Source organism: Felis catus, chromosome X, assembly GCF_018350175.1.
Source record: "Felis catus isolate Fca126 chromosome X, F.catus_Fca126_mat1.0, whole genome shotgun sequence".
Taxonomy (NCBI): domain Eukaryota; kingdom Metazoa; phylum Chordata; class Mammalia; order Carnivora; family Felidae; genus Felis; species Felis catus.
This window is the reverse complement of record NC_058386.1, coordinates 122134488-122149702: the sequence shown is the minus strand read 5'-3', so window position 1 is coordinate 122149702 and position 15215 is coordinate 122134488. Positions and strand designations below refer to the sequence as shown.

The 15215-nt window shown below is 59.7% G+C and overlaps 1 protein-coding gene and 1 long non-coding RNA gene across 4 annotated transcripts; both read left to right on the top strand.

The window, feature by feature from the left end:
• The first annotated feature begins 9723 nt into the window (after window positions 1-9723).
• Window positions 9724-11103, top strand: LOC123383439. Its single transcript, XR_006593163.1, has 3 exons — window positions 9724-9829; window positions 10686-10788; window positions 10947-11103. It is a non-coding gene; the product is annotated as an uncharacterized LOC123383439 (long non-coding RNA).
• A 274-nt stretch (window positions 11104-11377) lies between these two features.
• LOC123383395 (melanoma-associated antigen 9-like) lies at window positions 11378-12809 on the top strand. 3 transcript variants are annotated; one of them, XM_045050921.1, is made up of 2 exons: window positions 11378-12429; window positions 12576-12809. In XM_045050921.1, exon 1 carries the CDS (start codon window positions 11393-11395, stop codon window positions 12314-12316), a length of 924 nt encoding a protein of 307 aa, XP_044906856.1. In that variant the 5' UTR covers window positions 11378-11392; the 3' UTR covers window positions 12317-12429; window positions 12576-12809. The 3 variants fall into 3 exon arrangements, with proteins under 3 accessions (XP_044906856.1, XP_044906854.1, XP_044906855.1); XM_045050919.1 differs by having other exon boundaries at window positions 12573-12809; XM_045050920.1 differs by having other exon boundaries at window positions 12547-12809.
• Window positions 12810-15215: the final 2406 nt, after the last annotated feature.

The window sequence follows — 15215 nt, the reverse complement described above, 5'->3', positions numbered from 1 at the left end:
CATCTCATTCGGTTAAGTGTGCGACTTTGGCTCAGGTCGTGATCTCACGGTTTGTCTGTTGGAGCCCTGCGTCATAGGGTCTGTGCTGACAGCTCAGATCCTGGAGGCCGCTTTGGATTCTGTGTCTCCCCGTCTCTCTCTTTGCCCCTCCTCCTTTGTGGGGGAGTGAGTGTTCTCTTTTTGTCTCTCAGAAATGAATAAATAAACATTAAAAAAATCATAAAAAAGTAAACCAAAATACATAGCTGGTCTTGTTCCAGGGTCTGTCTCAGACCTCCCCAAATGCTTTTAATCCCAAAGCTTGAGGAAGGAATCCCTAAAAGATGAAGGTGTCTTGTTATGTCAATGAGGTGAGTCTGGGCATCTCCCAAGCACGGGGCCTGATTGCCAGGTGAGTGGACCATGTGCTTAGAGGATGGGCGCTTTCATTCCTCCTCCTTCCACTGCCAGGGAGGGCCGAGGGGCTGCAGACTGAGTGAGGAAGCCTCCAGAAAACCCCGAAGGGAGGCGTTGAGGGAGGTTTCTTCAGGTGTTTGAACTTGCAGGTGTGTGGGGGAGGGCCGCACTCTGATGGTACGGCAGCCTCGCCCCTCTGCCCACATACGCAGGCAGCTCTTGTGTCTGGCTCTTCCTGAGCTCCATCCTTTTGCAGTCAAGCGGTGAGCTACCGGGTAGCTTGTTTGCCTGAGTTCCGTGAGCCACTCTAGCCAATTCATGGAACCTGAGGACGGGGTGGTGGGAACCTCTGATTTACAGCGTCTCGGTCGCAAGCAGGGGTGACGGCCCGGGGTTTGGGACTGGCGGGAGTAGGGGTGGGCAACCTTGTGGGCCCGAGCCCCGGCCCTGTGGACTGCGATGCTGTCTCTGGGTGGAGAGTGGCAGAAGCAGGATGAACTCTGGGCCACCCTGCCGGGCCCGCCCCTGGCCGTGTGAGAGTGCTGTCAGGCTGCCTCCAGGCCCGGCAGTCAGTTTGCATCACCAGCGTCGTGGCAGCTTAGGAGGGCAGCGCCTCCGGCTTCCCTCAGGAGGAGGGCGAAGCTTCCAGGAGCAGTTCTGGAACACCAAGATCACAAAGCCCTGTCTGTGCCCGGCGGGGTGTCCGATCCCCCCAAGCCTAGGGCTGGCTTTTGCTCCACGGTCGCAGAATCACTGTGTCCTTTCAGTAATCAGACTACATCGTTTCCATTGGCCCCTCTTCTCCCCCAGACCCTTTTGTCTGGAGGGGTCCTACCCAAGAGGGACTGAAGCATCTTGGCAGAGCAACGTTGTCGTAAAAGTGAACCACAAAGACTCGTCACGGTCAGGGGCTAGTCAGGGTGACAGCCTGAATTTTCAGCAGTGTTTGAAATGGGGGCACGTGACCCTTTTCATCCTGATCGCTTACCCGGTGAGGGGTGGACAAAAGAGCCTTGCCTTCCTGGGAAAGCTGAGGGAACACGCACACGGCCTGGTGGGTGCGGCGGGAGGAAGGCGAGGGAACAGGCGGCCAGTGCTTGTTGCGGACCGCAGATAACCAGGCCGGGCCAGCACAGCGAGCCGAGAGCAGAGGGCCGCCCCCTCGAGGGGTTCCGAGTCGGATCTGCCCTGAGTGCACGGAGGCCTCAGGGTCCCTGCGGTTGGCCTTCCCGGGACCTGCAGCTTCAGCGGGCATCCCAAGCTCGGAACACGCTCCCTCGTCTGTGTCAGAAATGCCCCTGGGCGGCTCCGTTTCTCTTGGTCTCCTGGGAGAGCGAGTGCTTCCTTGCGCACATCTGGAAGGGACCCATATGGTGCAGGGCGGCACCCAGGATATTTTGACAGATTTGGACCCCACAGAGGGGTGTCCCAAATCTGCAACACGCCCAGAGCCCAAGACCTGGCGGTCGGGCTTTGCCTGTTCTCGGTCCAGCACAGCACCTGCTGAGGCTGAAAAGGCCCGCCCACGGGGGCCACGTTCAGGTTTGGCTCGGCATTAAAGCCAGGCAGTTAGGCTTTGTGGTTCGGGTCTAACAAAGTCGGTGGCGCTTCCGCAGCAGCTTCCCGCAAGAAAGCCAAGACCCGGCCAGGCCAGACAGCAGCTGCCCAAGTCCCCATGGCAAGCAGATGCTTTCCTAAGCCTTTCCGGCCTCGCCATCCTTAGAGTCTCGCCACCTGACCGCTGCAAAACCTGCACCTCGGGCCAGATAATCGTCATCCTCTAAGGGTCAGACCTGTGATTTCCCCAGGGCTCCTTAGCAAACTGTAGGGGGTTCTGGGGATTGGGGGCTGCTCCGGGAAGAAGACATGACCAGGAGACACAGCAGCACACAAGCTCTCCTGGGTGGCGCCTGAACAGCCCCATTACCCAGGAGTCCCTCACAGCATGAGACCATCCAGGGGCTTATGGGCAGGGAGCCTATGCAGAACGGGAGTGCTATGGTCTGAATGTTTGTGTCCTCCCCCACCCCCCACCCCCCAATACATCTGTTGAAATCCTAAGTGCCAAAGAATGATGGCATTTGGAGGTGGGGCCTTTGGGAGGTGCTTAAGTCACGAAGGTGGAACCCTCATGGGTGGGAGGAGCACCTTGGGAAAGAGGCTGCAGGGAGTTCCCCAGCCCCTGCCACCATGAAAGGACACAGCGAGAAGATGGCGGCTGTGACCCAGGAAGAAGGCTCTCACTGCACCGTGCGCGGGCACCTTGCCGGCACCTTGCCGGCACCTTGCACTTCCAGCCTTCAGCACCATGAGGAATAAATGTCCCTTCTTCATAAGCCACTCAGTGTGCGGCGTTGTGTTACCGCAGCCCCATGGGCTAAGGGATGAAGGCAAGGGAAGGGGCCCCTGGGGGAGGCCTCCCTCAGGGAGGGGGCTCAACTCAGCAGCTCAGGGCCCTGGCCCGGGGTCTTAGAAGCATAAGGCTCTATCTTGTGTATTCTCTGCAGATGCAGGGTGAGGTTTGGCGAGGCACGCCAAGCACGCAGGCTCCAAACGGCCCAAACTCTGCTGCTTTGGGCTACGTTGGAAACAATCACAAACGTGAGAGAAAATGTGAGTCGGGTGCTGGCGGGTGTTTGAGCCAACAGGGTGCAGCAGCCTGCCGTGAAGAAGTCCACCGCCTCGGGGGCCCCTGTGCGCAGGACCCGTTTGGCCCATTTGTAGAACACGACCTGAACCCTGCTTTTCCAGTCTCTAAAAGGCTCTGCGGGCTGCCTCTCTCTCCCACGTGGTCCTCCTTTCCCCAGGGCCTCCAGTAGGCAAAAAGCACCAGGAGATGCCTTCTGTTACCAAGATTCAGAGTTCACAACAGAGAGAGACACTGACGGAGAGTGACTCTAAAGGCACAGTTCCCGATGGGAGAACATCTCCGAAGGAGACACGTCGGATACTGCAGAAAAGAAACGCTGATGGAAACCCCGAGGACCCGAGTCTCCCTGTCTACAGCATGGGAGGGAAACCGGCTATTAACAACACTTGCACATGGTTCCTCGAGAAAGCACCCAATGGCCCCGTGCCATTTGCAACCTTCCCAGTGTCCCCGAGCCTTGGGCGACTACAGAATGTAACGCCACCAGATAGGAAAGGCTCCTTTGCTGCTGGTCTGTGCAGTACACGGGAGGCTTCGTGGCTTCAGGGCTCTATCAACTTGGTCAGGTGGAACCTGGGCCCCTGACTCCACCTTCCACGGCCTAGGTTGGGCCTTTTCTGACACCTTCCCAGGGGACCGGGGCCCAGAGGAAATGGCCCAGACCCCGTGGAGCGCTCAGCACAGCCGCTGTGATGCGGGGCCCTCCGTGCCTGCTCCTGCTGTCCTGTTACCTTGCAGGGCTGTAACGTCAAAGACGCTAAACCCCGACCAGCTCCTGGTGGGTCACACACAACTTTCTTCCTTCCAAAATGTACACCCTGGGACCGGGTTCACATCGTGGTCTCCACTGTCCCCAAGGACTTCCTTAGTCTGGAAGGGGAGACGGAGCACCCAACTGGGACTCCACGTGGGAGCTAGGCTGGATGCGGGAGCCCCGGGAAGGGAATCTTGAGGGAGACCGGGCCAGGAGTTAGGACTTCCGGAGACAGCGACCTCGAAGCCAGACCACAGGAGAGGGTAGCACGGGGTCTGACCCTGACACGGGCTCCAGGTGTGTCAGACAACAGTGCTGGCTAGACGAGTGGCGGGCTGGGCCAGGGGCCGGTGCCCAGCAGAGGGTGAGAAAAAGCGGCTGGAGGGCTGGAGGGCTGGAGGGCTGGTGGGTGCAGGTGAGGGTGTGGTGAATGCAGTGGCCAGCAGGGCTGGAGAAAGCAGGCCTGGGACATGGTGAAGATTTGTGTCCACAACGGACGCGCTCCTTCTGGGCCGTGGCTGAGATAGACCCTCGGGGTGTGAGGTGACCCAACAGCAGGGGAAGGGTGGTGCCTTTGGGGGATGGGGACCAGGAAGGGGGTGGCTCCCGGGACACTGGGAGCAACGGTGGGGGGGGGGGACAGGGGGATGTTAATGGATGGAGTCCAGGGGGTGGGGGTGGGGGCGGCTGAGGGCAAGGCCACAGAGCCAGGCTTGCCGGGTGGAGACGCCAGGCCTCGGGCCCTGTAACCTGGAGCTCGGCGCCCTCCCCGTGGGCACCAGGCTGTGTGGGAGCCGTGGAGAGTCAAGATTGAAATCGCTTTCCCTTCAGCGTGGCTGTCCTCCTGGCCTGGTCAGCTGTGCTCTGCTGGAGTCGCCCAGCATGGGGTTTGGTCCCTGTAAGGCGGTGACACGTCTGGGTCTTCTCTGGGGCCTTTGAAGCCCTGAGGGCCAGTCATTTCTCCCAGAGGGTCTCGAGCACAGAAGCTACCTGAGACAGACTCGTCTGAGCGGTGGTCATGGGTCCCAGGGTTGTAATGCTGGGACTGAGAAGGTTTAGCCAAGAGAGACTGGGATTTCCATCATGCCCTTCTTCATGTAGACTGAAGATGGCACGGTGGCTATTTATTCTTCAGGGGATGAGCTGAGCCTCCTGCCCTAGACTGTTAACCCCAGTGGAGATTCGGGGACTCTTGAAACAAAGAACATAAGGCAACAGTCCTACAGAAGACTTCGGACCTAACAGCGCCTAAATCCAATCAAATCTCTGCCTGCTCTCTGTAGAGCACCACACTGTGTCTTCATGAATCTTCTTCTCTCCCACATCCCTCCCACCAATAGGTCCTGTCCCTGTCAGTAACCAACAGAGCTCAGGGGCTCTCAAGGGCCACAGTGAAATACCGCTTCCACTCCTTAAAGAGCTCACTGAAGGGAAAATCCTTATGTGTGCAACTAAAGGAAGCCGAGATGCTGTGGAAGAAGAGATGCTAGGAGCCCCCTTCTGAGAAACCACGAATGACTTTGAAATGGTGGCTTTGTTTTACTTTTACCTCCCGTTTAAATCCTTATCCTCTCAGGGCACGGCCATACAAGACACGCTGACTTCTGGAATGAACACTTGGTAAACCTGTCTAGAAGCACACAGCCCATGGAGCAAGCCTGACTCTAGACCTGAGGCTCCGTCGAGGGTTCCAGCCATTGGACTGAAAGGCACCTTGGGAGACCCTCTCTCAGACCCTCTTGGTGTTCCCCTTTTAGACACAAAGTATGGACTCTCAGAGAGGGCCAATGACGCTCCTCAGTGGTGGAGCTGGCACAAGGAGCTAGGATCCTCGCAGGCAGGGCCCTTTCCTCCTATCCAGAGTGAAGATTAAGAACAAAGTTGTCCAGATGCCTAGAGAACACGTATCCCCAAATCCACTGTCCCATCCTCTCACCTGTGGCGAAGATGACTTTCATTTGGGTTTTGTGCCACCCCACACTCAGACTCTCCTCTATTTTCAGATACTTCATATTGGTTCCATCTAGTCACGTCTAGCTAAACAAGTAGGAATGGTCCCTGGGAGTGAGTCTGTGTAAAGCAGGCCCTATGAAAAGTAGCCCCACAGTAAAGAACGTTATTCAGTGTATCTCCAATCAAGGTAATGGCAGGAGAGGACACACGGGGTGGGGTGGGAGTGGGCTCAGGACAAGAGAAGCAGGGTGGGCATGGCAATGGACCCGTGAAGTGCTTTGTGTCAACAGAATGGAGTATATTCTGAACTTGCAAATCAAGTAATTAAAGGGGGAAATACCGAAGGAGATCCAATTCGCAAGCAGGAGGCCAGAAATCTGGGAGAGCGGAAGCGAAACCACCATATGGAAGAAAGGAAATAGGGCTTCAGAGGTAGGCTTGAGGGACCCTGAATCCAAGTGTCTGCAGAAGGTGATCTGCAAAGGGCATACTCAAGTGCTCCCAAAGTGAGCAGGTCTTGGGCAATGAGAAGGTTTTCTATAGGGAACAAATGGAAACTAAAGACAATCCCCTTGTGATCTGGAGAGGGATGAGCTGAGGAACATGGAGAAGCACAACAAGAGACTCTCAAGCACAGCGGAGGAAGCGGCCGTTCACGCCTAACACCGACGCGTTGGGTAACACTGTGTCTGAGGTGTTATGGGTAAAATTGAGGTTGAGGAACAAGACGAATGCTCACACCGTGCTCCATCACAGCCCTACTCTGGGGACAACATGACCCGGGGGAAGAAACCAGGACTTTTTGTTGAAAACAGGCCCAACTAACCAGCAGGAGGAGTTGGAAGAGACCAAAGAAAGAAATGGGGGGGGGTAGGCGGCAGGAAGAAACCAAACCCTACCAACCAAACCCTACTCTGAGGAAACTTGACCTGGGGGCAAGAAGACAAGATTCTTTGAGCCTATCTGAGCAGGACCAACTAACCATCAGGAACAGTTGGAAGAAAACAAAGTGGGAAGTGAGGGGGGCAGGAATAAAAGGGGGGCTACCAACTGGAACACTGCTCTGAGGAGAACTTGACCACGGGGCAAGATAACAGGACTTTGTGTTGGGGTCTCTCACAGCAGACCTACTAACCAGCAAGAGTAATTGGAAGACACAAAACGGAAAGTGAAGGTGGGGCAGTAATAACGGGCTACCAAGTGAGACACCACTCTGAGGACAACTTGATGTAGGGGGCAAAAAACAGGAGTCTTGGCTGCACACTATCTGAGAAGGACCAACTAACCACGAGGAAGAGTGGGAAGAGACCAAAGACAGAAGTGAGGGGCACGCAAGAAAACCTAGGACAAGTAAACGGGACTCTTTGTTGGGACCTATCTGAGCAGGACATATAACTAGGAGGAACAGTAAGAAGAGACCAAAGTGGGAAGTGTGTGTTGGGGGGGGGTTGAATAAGATAGGAGCTACGAACTGAGACCCGACTCTAGGACAACTTGACTTAGGGGACAAGAAAATAGGACTCTTTGATGGGGCCTATCTAAGCAGGACCAACTAAGCAGCAGGAACTGTTGGAAGAGACCAAAGCGGGAATTGGGTGGGGGCAGGAATAACGGGGGGCTAACAACTGAGACCCTACTCTGGGGACAACTTGACCTAGGGAGCAATAAAACAAACAATACTCTTGGTGGGACCTATGTGAGCAGGACCAACTAACTCGCAGTAACAGTTGGAAGAGACCAAACCTGGAAGAGCATTGGGGTCAGGAAAAAAAGTGGGGCTAACAGTTGAAACCCGACTCTGGACAATTTGACCTGGTGGCAAGAAAATGACTCTTTGTTGGGGCCTATCTGAGCAGGACCAACTAACCAGGAGGAACAGTAGGAAGAGTCGGAAGCAGGAAGTGTGTGTGTGGGGAGGGGGAGAAGCAGGAATAAAAGGGGGTACCAACTGAAACCCTAGTCTGAGGACAACTTGACCTGGAGGCAAGAAAACAGGACTCTTTGTTGAGGGCTATATAAGCAGGACCAAGTAACCAGCAGGACAGATGGAAGAGACCAAAGCGGAAAGTATGTGGGGGGCAGGAATAAAAGGGGTACTACCAACTGAACCCCAACTCAGAGGACAACTTGTCCTGGGCGCAAAAAAAACAGGATTTTTTATTGGGGCCTATCTGAGAAAGACCAATCAACAAGCAGGAACATTTGGAAGAGACCCAAGCAGAAAGTGTGTGTGGGTGGGGGGCAGAAATCAAAGAGGAGGCTACCAACTTGGACCCTCCTCTGGAGACAACTTGACCTGGGGGGAAAGAAAACAGGAATCATGGTGCAGCCTATCTGAGCAGGGCCAACTAACCAGCAGGAAGAGATGAAAGAGACCAAAGTGAGAAGTGGGGGGGGGGAGCAATAAAAGGGGGCCTACAAACTTAAACCCAACTCTGAAGACAACTTGTGTTGGGGACAAGGCAACAGGACTCTTTGCTGGGACATATCTGAGCATGACCAACAAACCAGTGATTACAGTTGGAAGAGACCAAAGCAAGAAATGTGTGTGTGTGGGGTGCGGCAGGAATAAATGGGGGGGGCTACCAACTGCAACAGTACTCTGAGGACAACTTGACATGGGGTCAAGAAAATAGAACACTTTGTTGGGGCCCTGTTGGAGCAGAACCAACCAACCAGCAAGAACAGCTAGAAGAGACCAAAGCAAGAAGAGAGGGGGGAGGAATAGAAGGGGGGCTACCAACTGAGACCCTCCTCTGAGGACAACTTGTCCTAGGAGCAAGAAAACAGGAGGCTTTGTTCAGGCCTATCTGAGCAGGACCAAGTAACCAACAGGAACAGTTGGAAGAGAGAAAAGTCGGAAGTGTGTGTGGCGGGGCGGCAGGAATAATAGGGGGTCGGGCCCAGGCTCCTCTGCAGCAGGTGTCGGGACTTCATGGAGATCCGCAGGGCCCATCCCGCCCCGGGGACAGGAGATCAGCCTGGGCCGCGGTGCCGGGGTACGTGTAGAGGGTGGCCGCAGGCCCCGTCCACTCAACTGTGCCTCAGGGATCTGAGGAAGCTGAGGACCTTGGGGTGAGGGACAGGATCCTAGGTCAGGAAAGGGCAGGGATACAGGACGGGGCCACGGTGTCCAGGTGGGGGTCAGAGGGAGGACTGAGGGACTCGGGTCCCCAGGACAGAGGGGACGTCCCAAAGTTCAAGACCTCAGGCCTTCTGAGAAGGGCCCTTGGGAGGCATGGGGACTCGCGGAGGAGAGTCGGGCCAGACTTCCGCAGCCGGGTCTCAGAGACACCGGAGGAGGCGCAGGGGGCGGGGGGTGGCTGGGACACCTCAGGTGGGCAGAGGGCAGGGCCCGTGTCCCGGGGCGATTCCTAATGAGGAACAGAGGGACCTGCAGGCAAAGGAGCCTGGACCCCACAACAGAGTCAGTCCGCGCAGGCCCCCGGGAGGGATGGGGACACTGGGCGAGGCTGGACTTGGGCATCCGGGTCTCGGATCACCTGGACGGGGGAGTGGGGGTCGGATGGGTGAGCTGGGGAGAACCGAGGACCCGCTGTCTGTCGGGAGCAGCCGCTCCGGTGGGCAGACGGGAGGAGGGCCCAGGTGCTGTCAGGAGACCAGGTCCACCCCAGCCCAGAGCTACGAAGTCAGTCCGTGCCGCAGGCCCGGGGAGCCACTGCATCGGGTGGCCAGAGGTGGCGGGCGCCCCGTCACTGAGCCTGGGCGGTGCGTCCCAGAGACCTTCGGACCCCGGTCTGAGGGGCACGAGTTCCCATCGTCAGCGGCCACGCGCACAGGCCATCCCCGGGGTGCAGGAGGCCACGGAGGGAACACCGAGGGAGGGACTCTGGCCCCCCAGAACCCAGGCCCCGGCCCCGGCCCGGAAGGCGACCCCTAGCGGCAGCCTAGGGAAGCGCCTAGTGGGAATGAGGCCCCGCGCGGTGTCTGGACTTCCGCATCCGGGTCTCAAGAGACTGGCGGGGCGGGGCGTGGCGAGGGGGCCTCGGCGTCTTCCGGCCGCGCCTCGAATCCCGTCAGGCGCGGGAAGGGCGCAGAGCCTCGTGGGCTTCGAGGTGAGGCCCAGAGGGAGGAGCGAGGGAGCCGGGACCCAGAGGGGAATGAGTGCGGCGGTGGGGGCGGCGGTGGAGGCCGCAGGGTGGCGCGACCACGACGACTGTGACCAGGGCGTGCGGCGTGGGCGGACTCGGGCTCTGGGTCCCAGCCCGACTGAGAGCTGGTTGCGCGCGAGGAGCCGGCGTCAGGCGGCAGAGCCCGAGGCCCAGGCCGCCCAGGGAGTCCGGATGGGGACGAGAGGATAGGGCTGAGGGACCCCAAGGAAGCCACGTGAGCCCCCCGCCATCGGCCCCGGGCCTCCCCGGACTTGGTCGCCTCGTGCGACGCCAGCCGCCTTGGCCCGGACCTCGCCGGGCCGAGAGGGCTCTGGTGGGAGGCAGCGGCCGGGGGCTCCCCGGGAGAGCCCTGCGGGAGGACGGCCGGAGGCCCCTTGGACCCCAGCCCCGGGGCCGCCCTCGGAAAGCCGCCCCCGCGGTGGGTCTGGGCGAGGGGAGGGCCTTGGTGTGCGGGGCTGGACCCCGGTCAGCCGAGGCAGGATCCAGGGCCCTGGCCGGGGTGCAGGGGAGAGAGGAGGCGCTGCCTCCCAGCCCAGGACACCTGCGTAGGGCCCAGGCCTGCCCTGCCGCTCGGGTCCGCTCTGGCTGTCAGGGGAGGCCCGGAAGGGGCAGGCCCAGGCTGGATGGGGGGTGGGGGGTGGGGGCTCCCGGGGCGGGGCCGCCCAGAGTCCTGGCCAGAATCTCCTGGCCGCAGTGGGGGGTGGGGGCCCGGGGCGGTGCTCGCGGTCTGCACCCACCCTGAGACCCTGAGGCGCCCCCTCCTTCCCCCCCTCCCTCCCTCCATCCCTCCCTCTTCCAGGGGCTCTGCGAGCTCTGCAGTTGAGGCCTTGGTCTGAGGCAGGAGTCCTGAGGTCACAGAGCAGAGGAGGCGAGGCCGCGTGCCAGTCGGTTGTCCAGGCGAGGTGCGTGCTCCGCGCGTGGGGCCGGGGGCTCGCCCATCCCACCCCAGAGGGGACCCCTCGGCCCCCAACCCCCACGCGGCCCCGCTCTCAGGCCTGGGAGCTCGGGGTCTGGGTGGGCTGGGCCTCCCCCTGAGGAGCCACCCCTCTTCTGTCTTCAGGGTTTGGCGACCATCATGCCCCTGCGTCAGAGGAGTGAGCTCTGCAAGCTTAAGGAGGAGCCAAGAGAGGTCCCGCTGCCATGGGATGCAATGCTGCCAGAGCCTGAGGACACGGAGGTGGAGGAGGTGGAGTTGAAGAAGGAGGAGGTGGAGTTGAAGAAGGAGGAGGTGGAGTTGGAGGAGGTGGAGGAGGTGGATTTGGAGGAGGAGGAGGTGGAGGAGGTGGAGGAGGTGGAGTTGAAGGAGGAGAAGGTGGAGGAGGAGGAGGTGGAAGAAGTGGATTTGGAGGTGGAGGTTGAGGTGGAGGAGGTGGAGGTGGAGGTGGAGGAGGTGGAGTCCGAGGAAAAGGAGTTGGAAGAGGAGGAGTTGGAGGTGGAGTTGAGGTGGAGTTGGAGGTGGAGGAGGTGGAGTCGGAGGAAGAGGAGGAGTTGGAAGAGGAGGTGGAGATGGAGGAGGAGAAAGCAGAGGAGGAGGAGGGGGGGTACCCATCTCCCTCCTCCTCCTCCTCCTCCTCTTCCTCCCTGTCCTCCTCCTGCTCTGTCCTCATTCTGGTCCCCCTGGAGGAGGGGTCTGCTGCTGCCGGGTCCCCGAGTCCTCCCCAGAGCCCTCGGAGCTCCTGCCCCTCCCCCAGGGCCATGGCAGGCGCTTCGGGGAGCCAGTCCCACCAGGGCTCCAGCAGCCCCGATGAGGAGGGGTCGAGCACCTGGGGGGCCCCGGCAGGGGCCCAGGCCTCGCTCCCAGATGCTCTCCGCGTGAAGGTGGCCAGCCTGGTGCTGCTTCTGCTCCTCAAGTATCGCACCAAGCAGCCGACCACACGGGCGGAGATGCTGGCGGCGGTTAGCCAAGATGACCAGGACCGCTTCCCCGTGATCTTCCGCCGAGCCTGCGAGTATCTGCAGCTGGTCTTTGGAGTCGACGTGAAGGAAGTGGACCCCCGCGAGGGCTCCTACGTCCTGGTCAGCATCCTGGGCCTCAGCTGCGATGGGACGCCGAGTGGTAGGAACGGCATGCCCAAGACCAGCCTCCTGGTGCTGGTCCTGTGGGTGATCCTCCTGGAGGAGGACCGTGCCCCTGAGGAGGCGGTGTGGGAAGCGCTGGGGGTCATGGGGGTGTATGCCGGCAGGGAGCACGTATTCTATGGGGAGCCCAGGGAGCTGCTGACCGACGTCTGGGTGCAGGAAGGGTACCTGGAGTACCGGCAGGTGCCCGGCAGCGAGCCCGCACGCTACGAGTTCCTGTGGGGTCCCAGGGCCCACGCAGAAACCAGTGGCGTGCAAGTGCTGCAGCACTTCCTCGCGGTCAACAGCAGGCAGCCCGGGTCTCCGTGTCTGTCCGAAGAGGCTGTGAGCCATGAGGAAGAGCGGGCCTGAGCCCGAGGGGCAGCCGGGCCCGTTCCCACCTGGGGTCGAGCAGCTTCTCCTGCGGGGCACGAAGCCAGGCCACTTCTCCCCTGCGAGTGCGAGCAGAGCGGGCGCTGGGCGTTGTGAGTAGTGGAGGGCCAGGGCGGCTTGGGGGAAAGCGGGGCCAAGCGCGCGTTTGGGTGGGTTCTTGTTCTCTGTCTACGTGGCCTCGGAAATCGATCTTTGTTTCCTCGAGGAAGTTTTCCGATGTTGTTCCTTGTCATAGAAGGTTTCGTGAGCTTCGGGCTCAGTGTGGGAGTGGCACCCACGCCACAGGTGTTCAAGAGTCAGAGTTGTGCCGTTTGGTGCAACGAGCTGGGAACCCTTCCGTCCTCGTTCGGGATCCAGAAGGGAAACGCGGTGCCTGGGCTGGGCACAGACAGGGATGTCTTGCAAACGTGAAGACCTTGGCAGTAAGCGGATGGTTTCAGGGCATGGAGCAATAAAAGATGTTCGTTCTTGCTTCTCGTCCCTTGTCGTCTGTCATTCTGGACGAGGGACATAGAGATGTGTGCCTGCCTTTGCTTGGGTCTCCAAGAAAGGAGGAGACACTCGATCTGAGCAGAGGTCCCCAGCTCACTGGGACATTTGTGGCCGGACATTCGCTGAGCTCTGCTCACTCTCGGAAGGGCCCTGTGTTGGCAGTGAGGACACTAGGAGAGGCGGGACACGTCCCACCCCTAGGTGACTGTCTAGCAGCGACAGTCCCAGTGGGAAGGCAGGGAAGGGTCCCCTAAGAGGAGCAGAACAAATCAAAGGAGGGTGAGGCAGTGTGGCTCCAGGGGGAGCCCTACAGTGGAGACATCCTGAGCCAGGCTGGCTTGGTGTCTCTGGTCAGTGTGATGCCTTCTGGGTAGCTGATCACAATGTAGCGGGGAGGGGACAGTGGCTGCGGTGTGCTCCCTGCCTCCGTCTCCAGGAAGTCAGGGAGTGAGAGCCTGGATCTGAGGCGCACAGACTCAGCTGTGTAGAGGGCGGGGGCACGGCCCGAGCCGGTCAGAGTCAAGGTGAGGATCCCGGAAAGGATGGTGACAGAGGTGGGAGCCTCAGTCTGGGATGCCTGGTTCGGGCCGGCAGAGAGAAGGGGCCCGGCCGGGCAGCAAGGCGTGCACGTCGACATGTGAGGGAGCACGGCCGGCCCCCCCATCCCGGAATCCAGGTCAGTCCAGCCGGCAGCCCGAGAGACCCCGGCAGGGTGGTCAGGCGGAGCCCTTCTCCCAGCGGGGCTAAGGGTGGTAGACTCGGGGCCCCAGAGGGACGGGCCCAGGCTCTTCCTGGAGCTGGTGTCTGGACCTGAGGGAGAGCGGTAGGGCCTACTATACCCACCCACCCTGGGTAGAGGCAGGCGCTCAGGCCCCGCTGAGGCCGGGGTTTCTGGAGAGGGCGGCCGCAGGCTGTGTCCACTCAACTGTACCTCGGGGGTTTGAGGGAGCCGAGGACCTTGGGGTGAGGGACAGGATCCCAGGTCAGAAAGGGCAGGGGCACGGGCCGGGCTAGGGAGTCCAGGTGGGGACATGGGGGGCGGACCGAAGGACTCAGGTCCCTAGGACACACAGAAGGAACCTGCCAGAGTTCGGGCACCCGCGTCCTTCTGTGAAGGGCCATGGGCAGGATGGGCATTTGGGTGGATGAGTCGGGCCAGACTTCCACAGTGGAGTCTCACAGACACGGGGTGTGTGTGTGTGTGTGTGTGTGTGGGTGGGGGGAGGCGGCTGGGACACCTCAAGTGGGCAGAGGGCAGGGCCTGGGCCCTGTGGCCATTCTTGGCGAGGATGCAGAAGGAGGACAGAGGGAGCCTGGGCCCCTCAACAGAGTCAGTCTGAGCCTTCCGAATGCCTGCCCCTCCCCCGCTGACATGGCAGGTGCTCCGTGGAGCCAGTCCGATGAGGACCCCAGCAGCCCCGATGAGGAGGGGTCCAGCACCAGAGGGGCCCCACAAGGAGCCCAGCCCTCGCTCCCAGATGCATTCGGCATGAGGCTGGCTGACCTGGTGGCATTCCTGCTCTCAAGTATCGCACTCAGCAGCCGACCGACCACACAGGCGGAGATGCTGGCGGTGGTCAGCCAAGATGACCAGGACCACGTCTCCGTGATCTTCCGCCAAGCCTGCGAGTATCTACAGCTGGTCGTTGGAGTTGACGTGAAGGAAGCGGACGCCAGAGACCACTCCTTCTTCCTGGTCACCATCCTTGGCCTGATATGTGATGGGATGCTAAGCAGTAGGCAGGGCATGCCCACGGCCAGCTTCCTGGTGCTGGTCTTGGGGGTGGTCCTCCTGGAGAACAACTGTGCCCCTGAGGAGGAGGTGTGGAATGTGCGGGCTACGAACTGAGACCTACTCTGATGACAACGTGACCTAGGGGCAAGAAATCAGGACGTGTTATCAGGGCATTACGTGAGCAGCACCAACTAACCAGCAGGATCAGTTGGAAGAGACCAAAGTGGGAAGTGTGTGGCCACCATGAATAAAAGGGGAGCTAACAACGGAAAACCAACTCTGAGGACAACGTGACTTGGGGGCAAGAAAACAGGACTTTCTTTTGGGGCTTATCTGAGCAGGCCCAACTCACCAGATGGAACAGTTGGAAAAGACCAAAGCAGAAAGTGGGGGGGAGGGGCTACCAACTGGGATCCTACTCTGAGGACCACTTGATCTAGAGGACAAGAAAACAGGACTCTTTGCTCGGGCCTAAATGCGCAGGACCAACTAACCAGCAGGAATATTTGGTGGAGACCAAAGATGGGAGTGTGTGCTGAGGAGGGGTGGCTGGAATAAAATGGGGGCTACCAACTGGAACCCTACTCTGAGGACAACTTGACCTGGGGGAAAGATAAAAGGACTCATTGTCGTGGCCTATTTGAAGAGGAC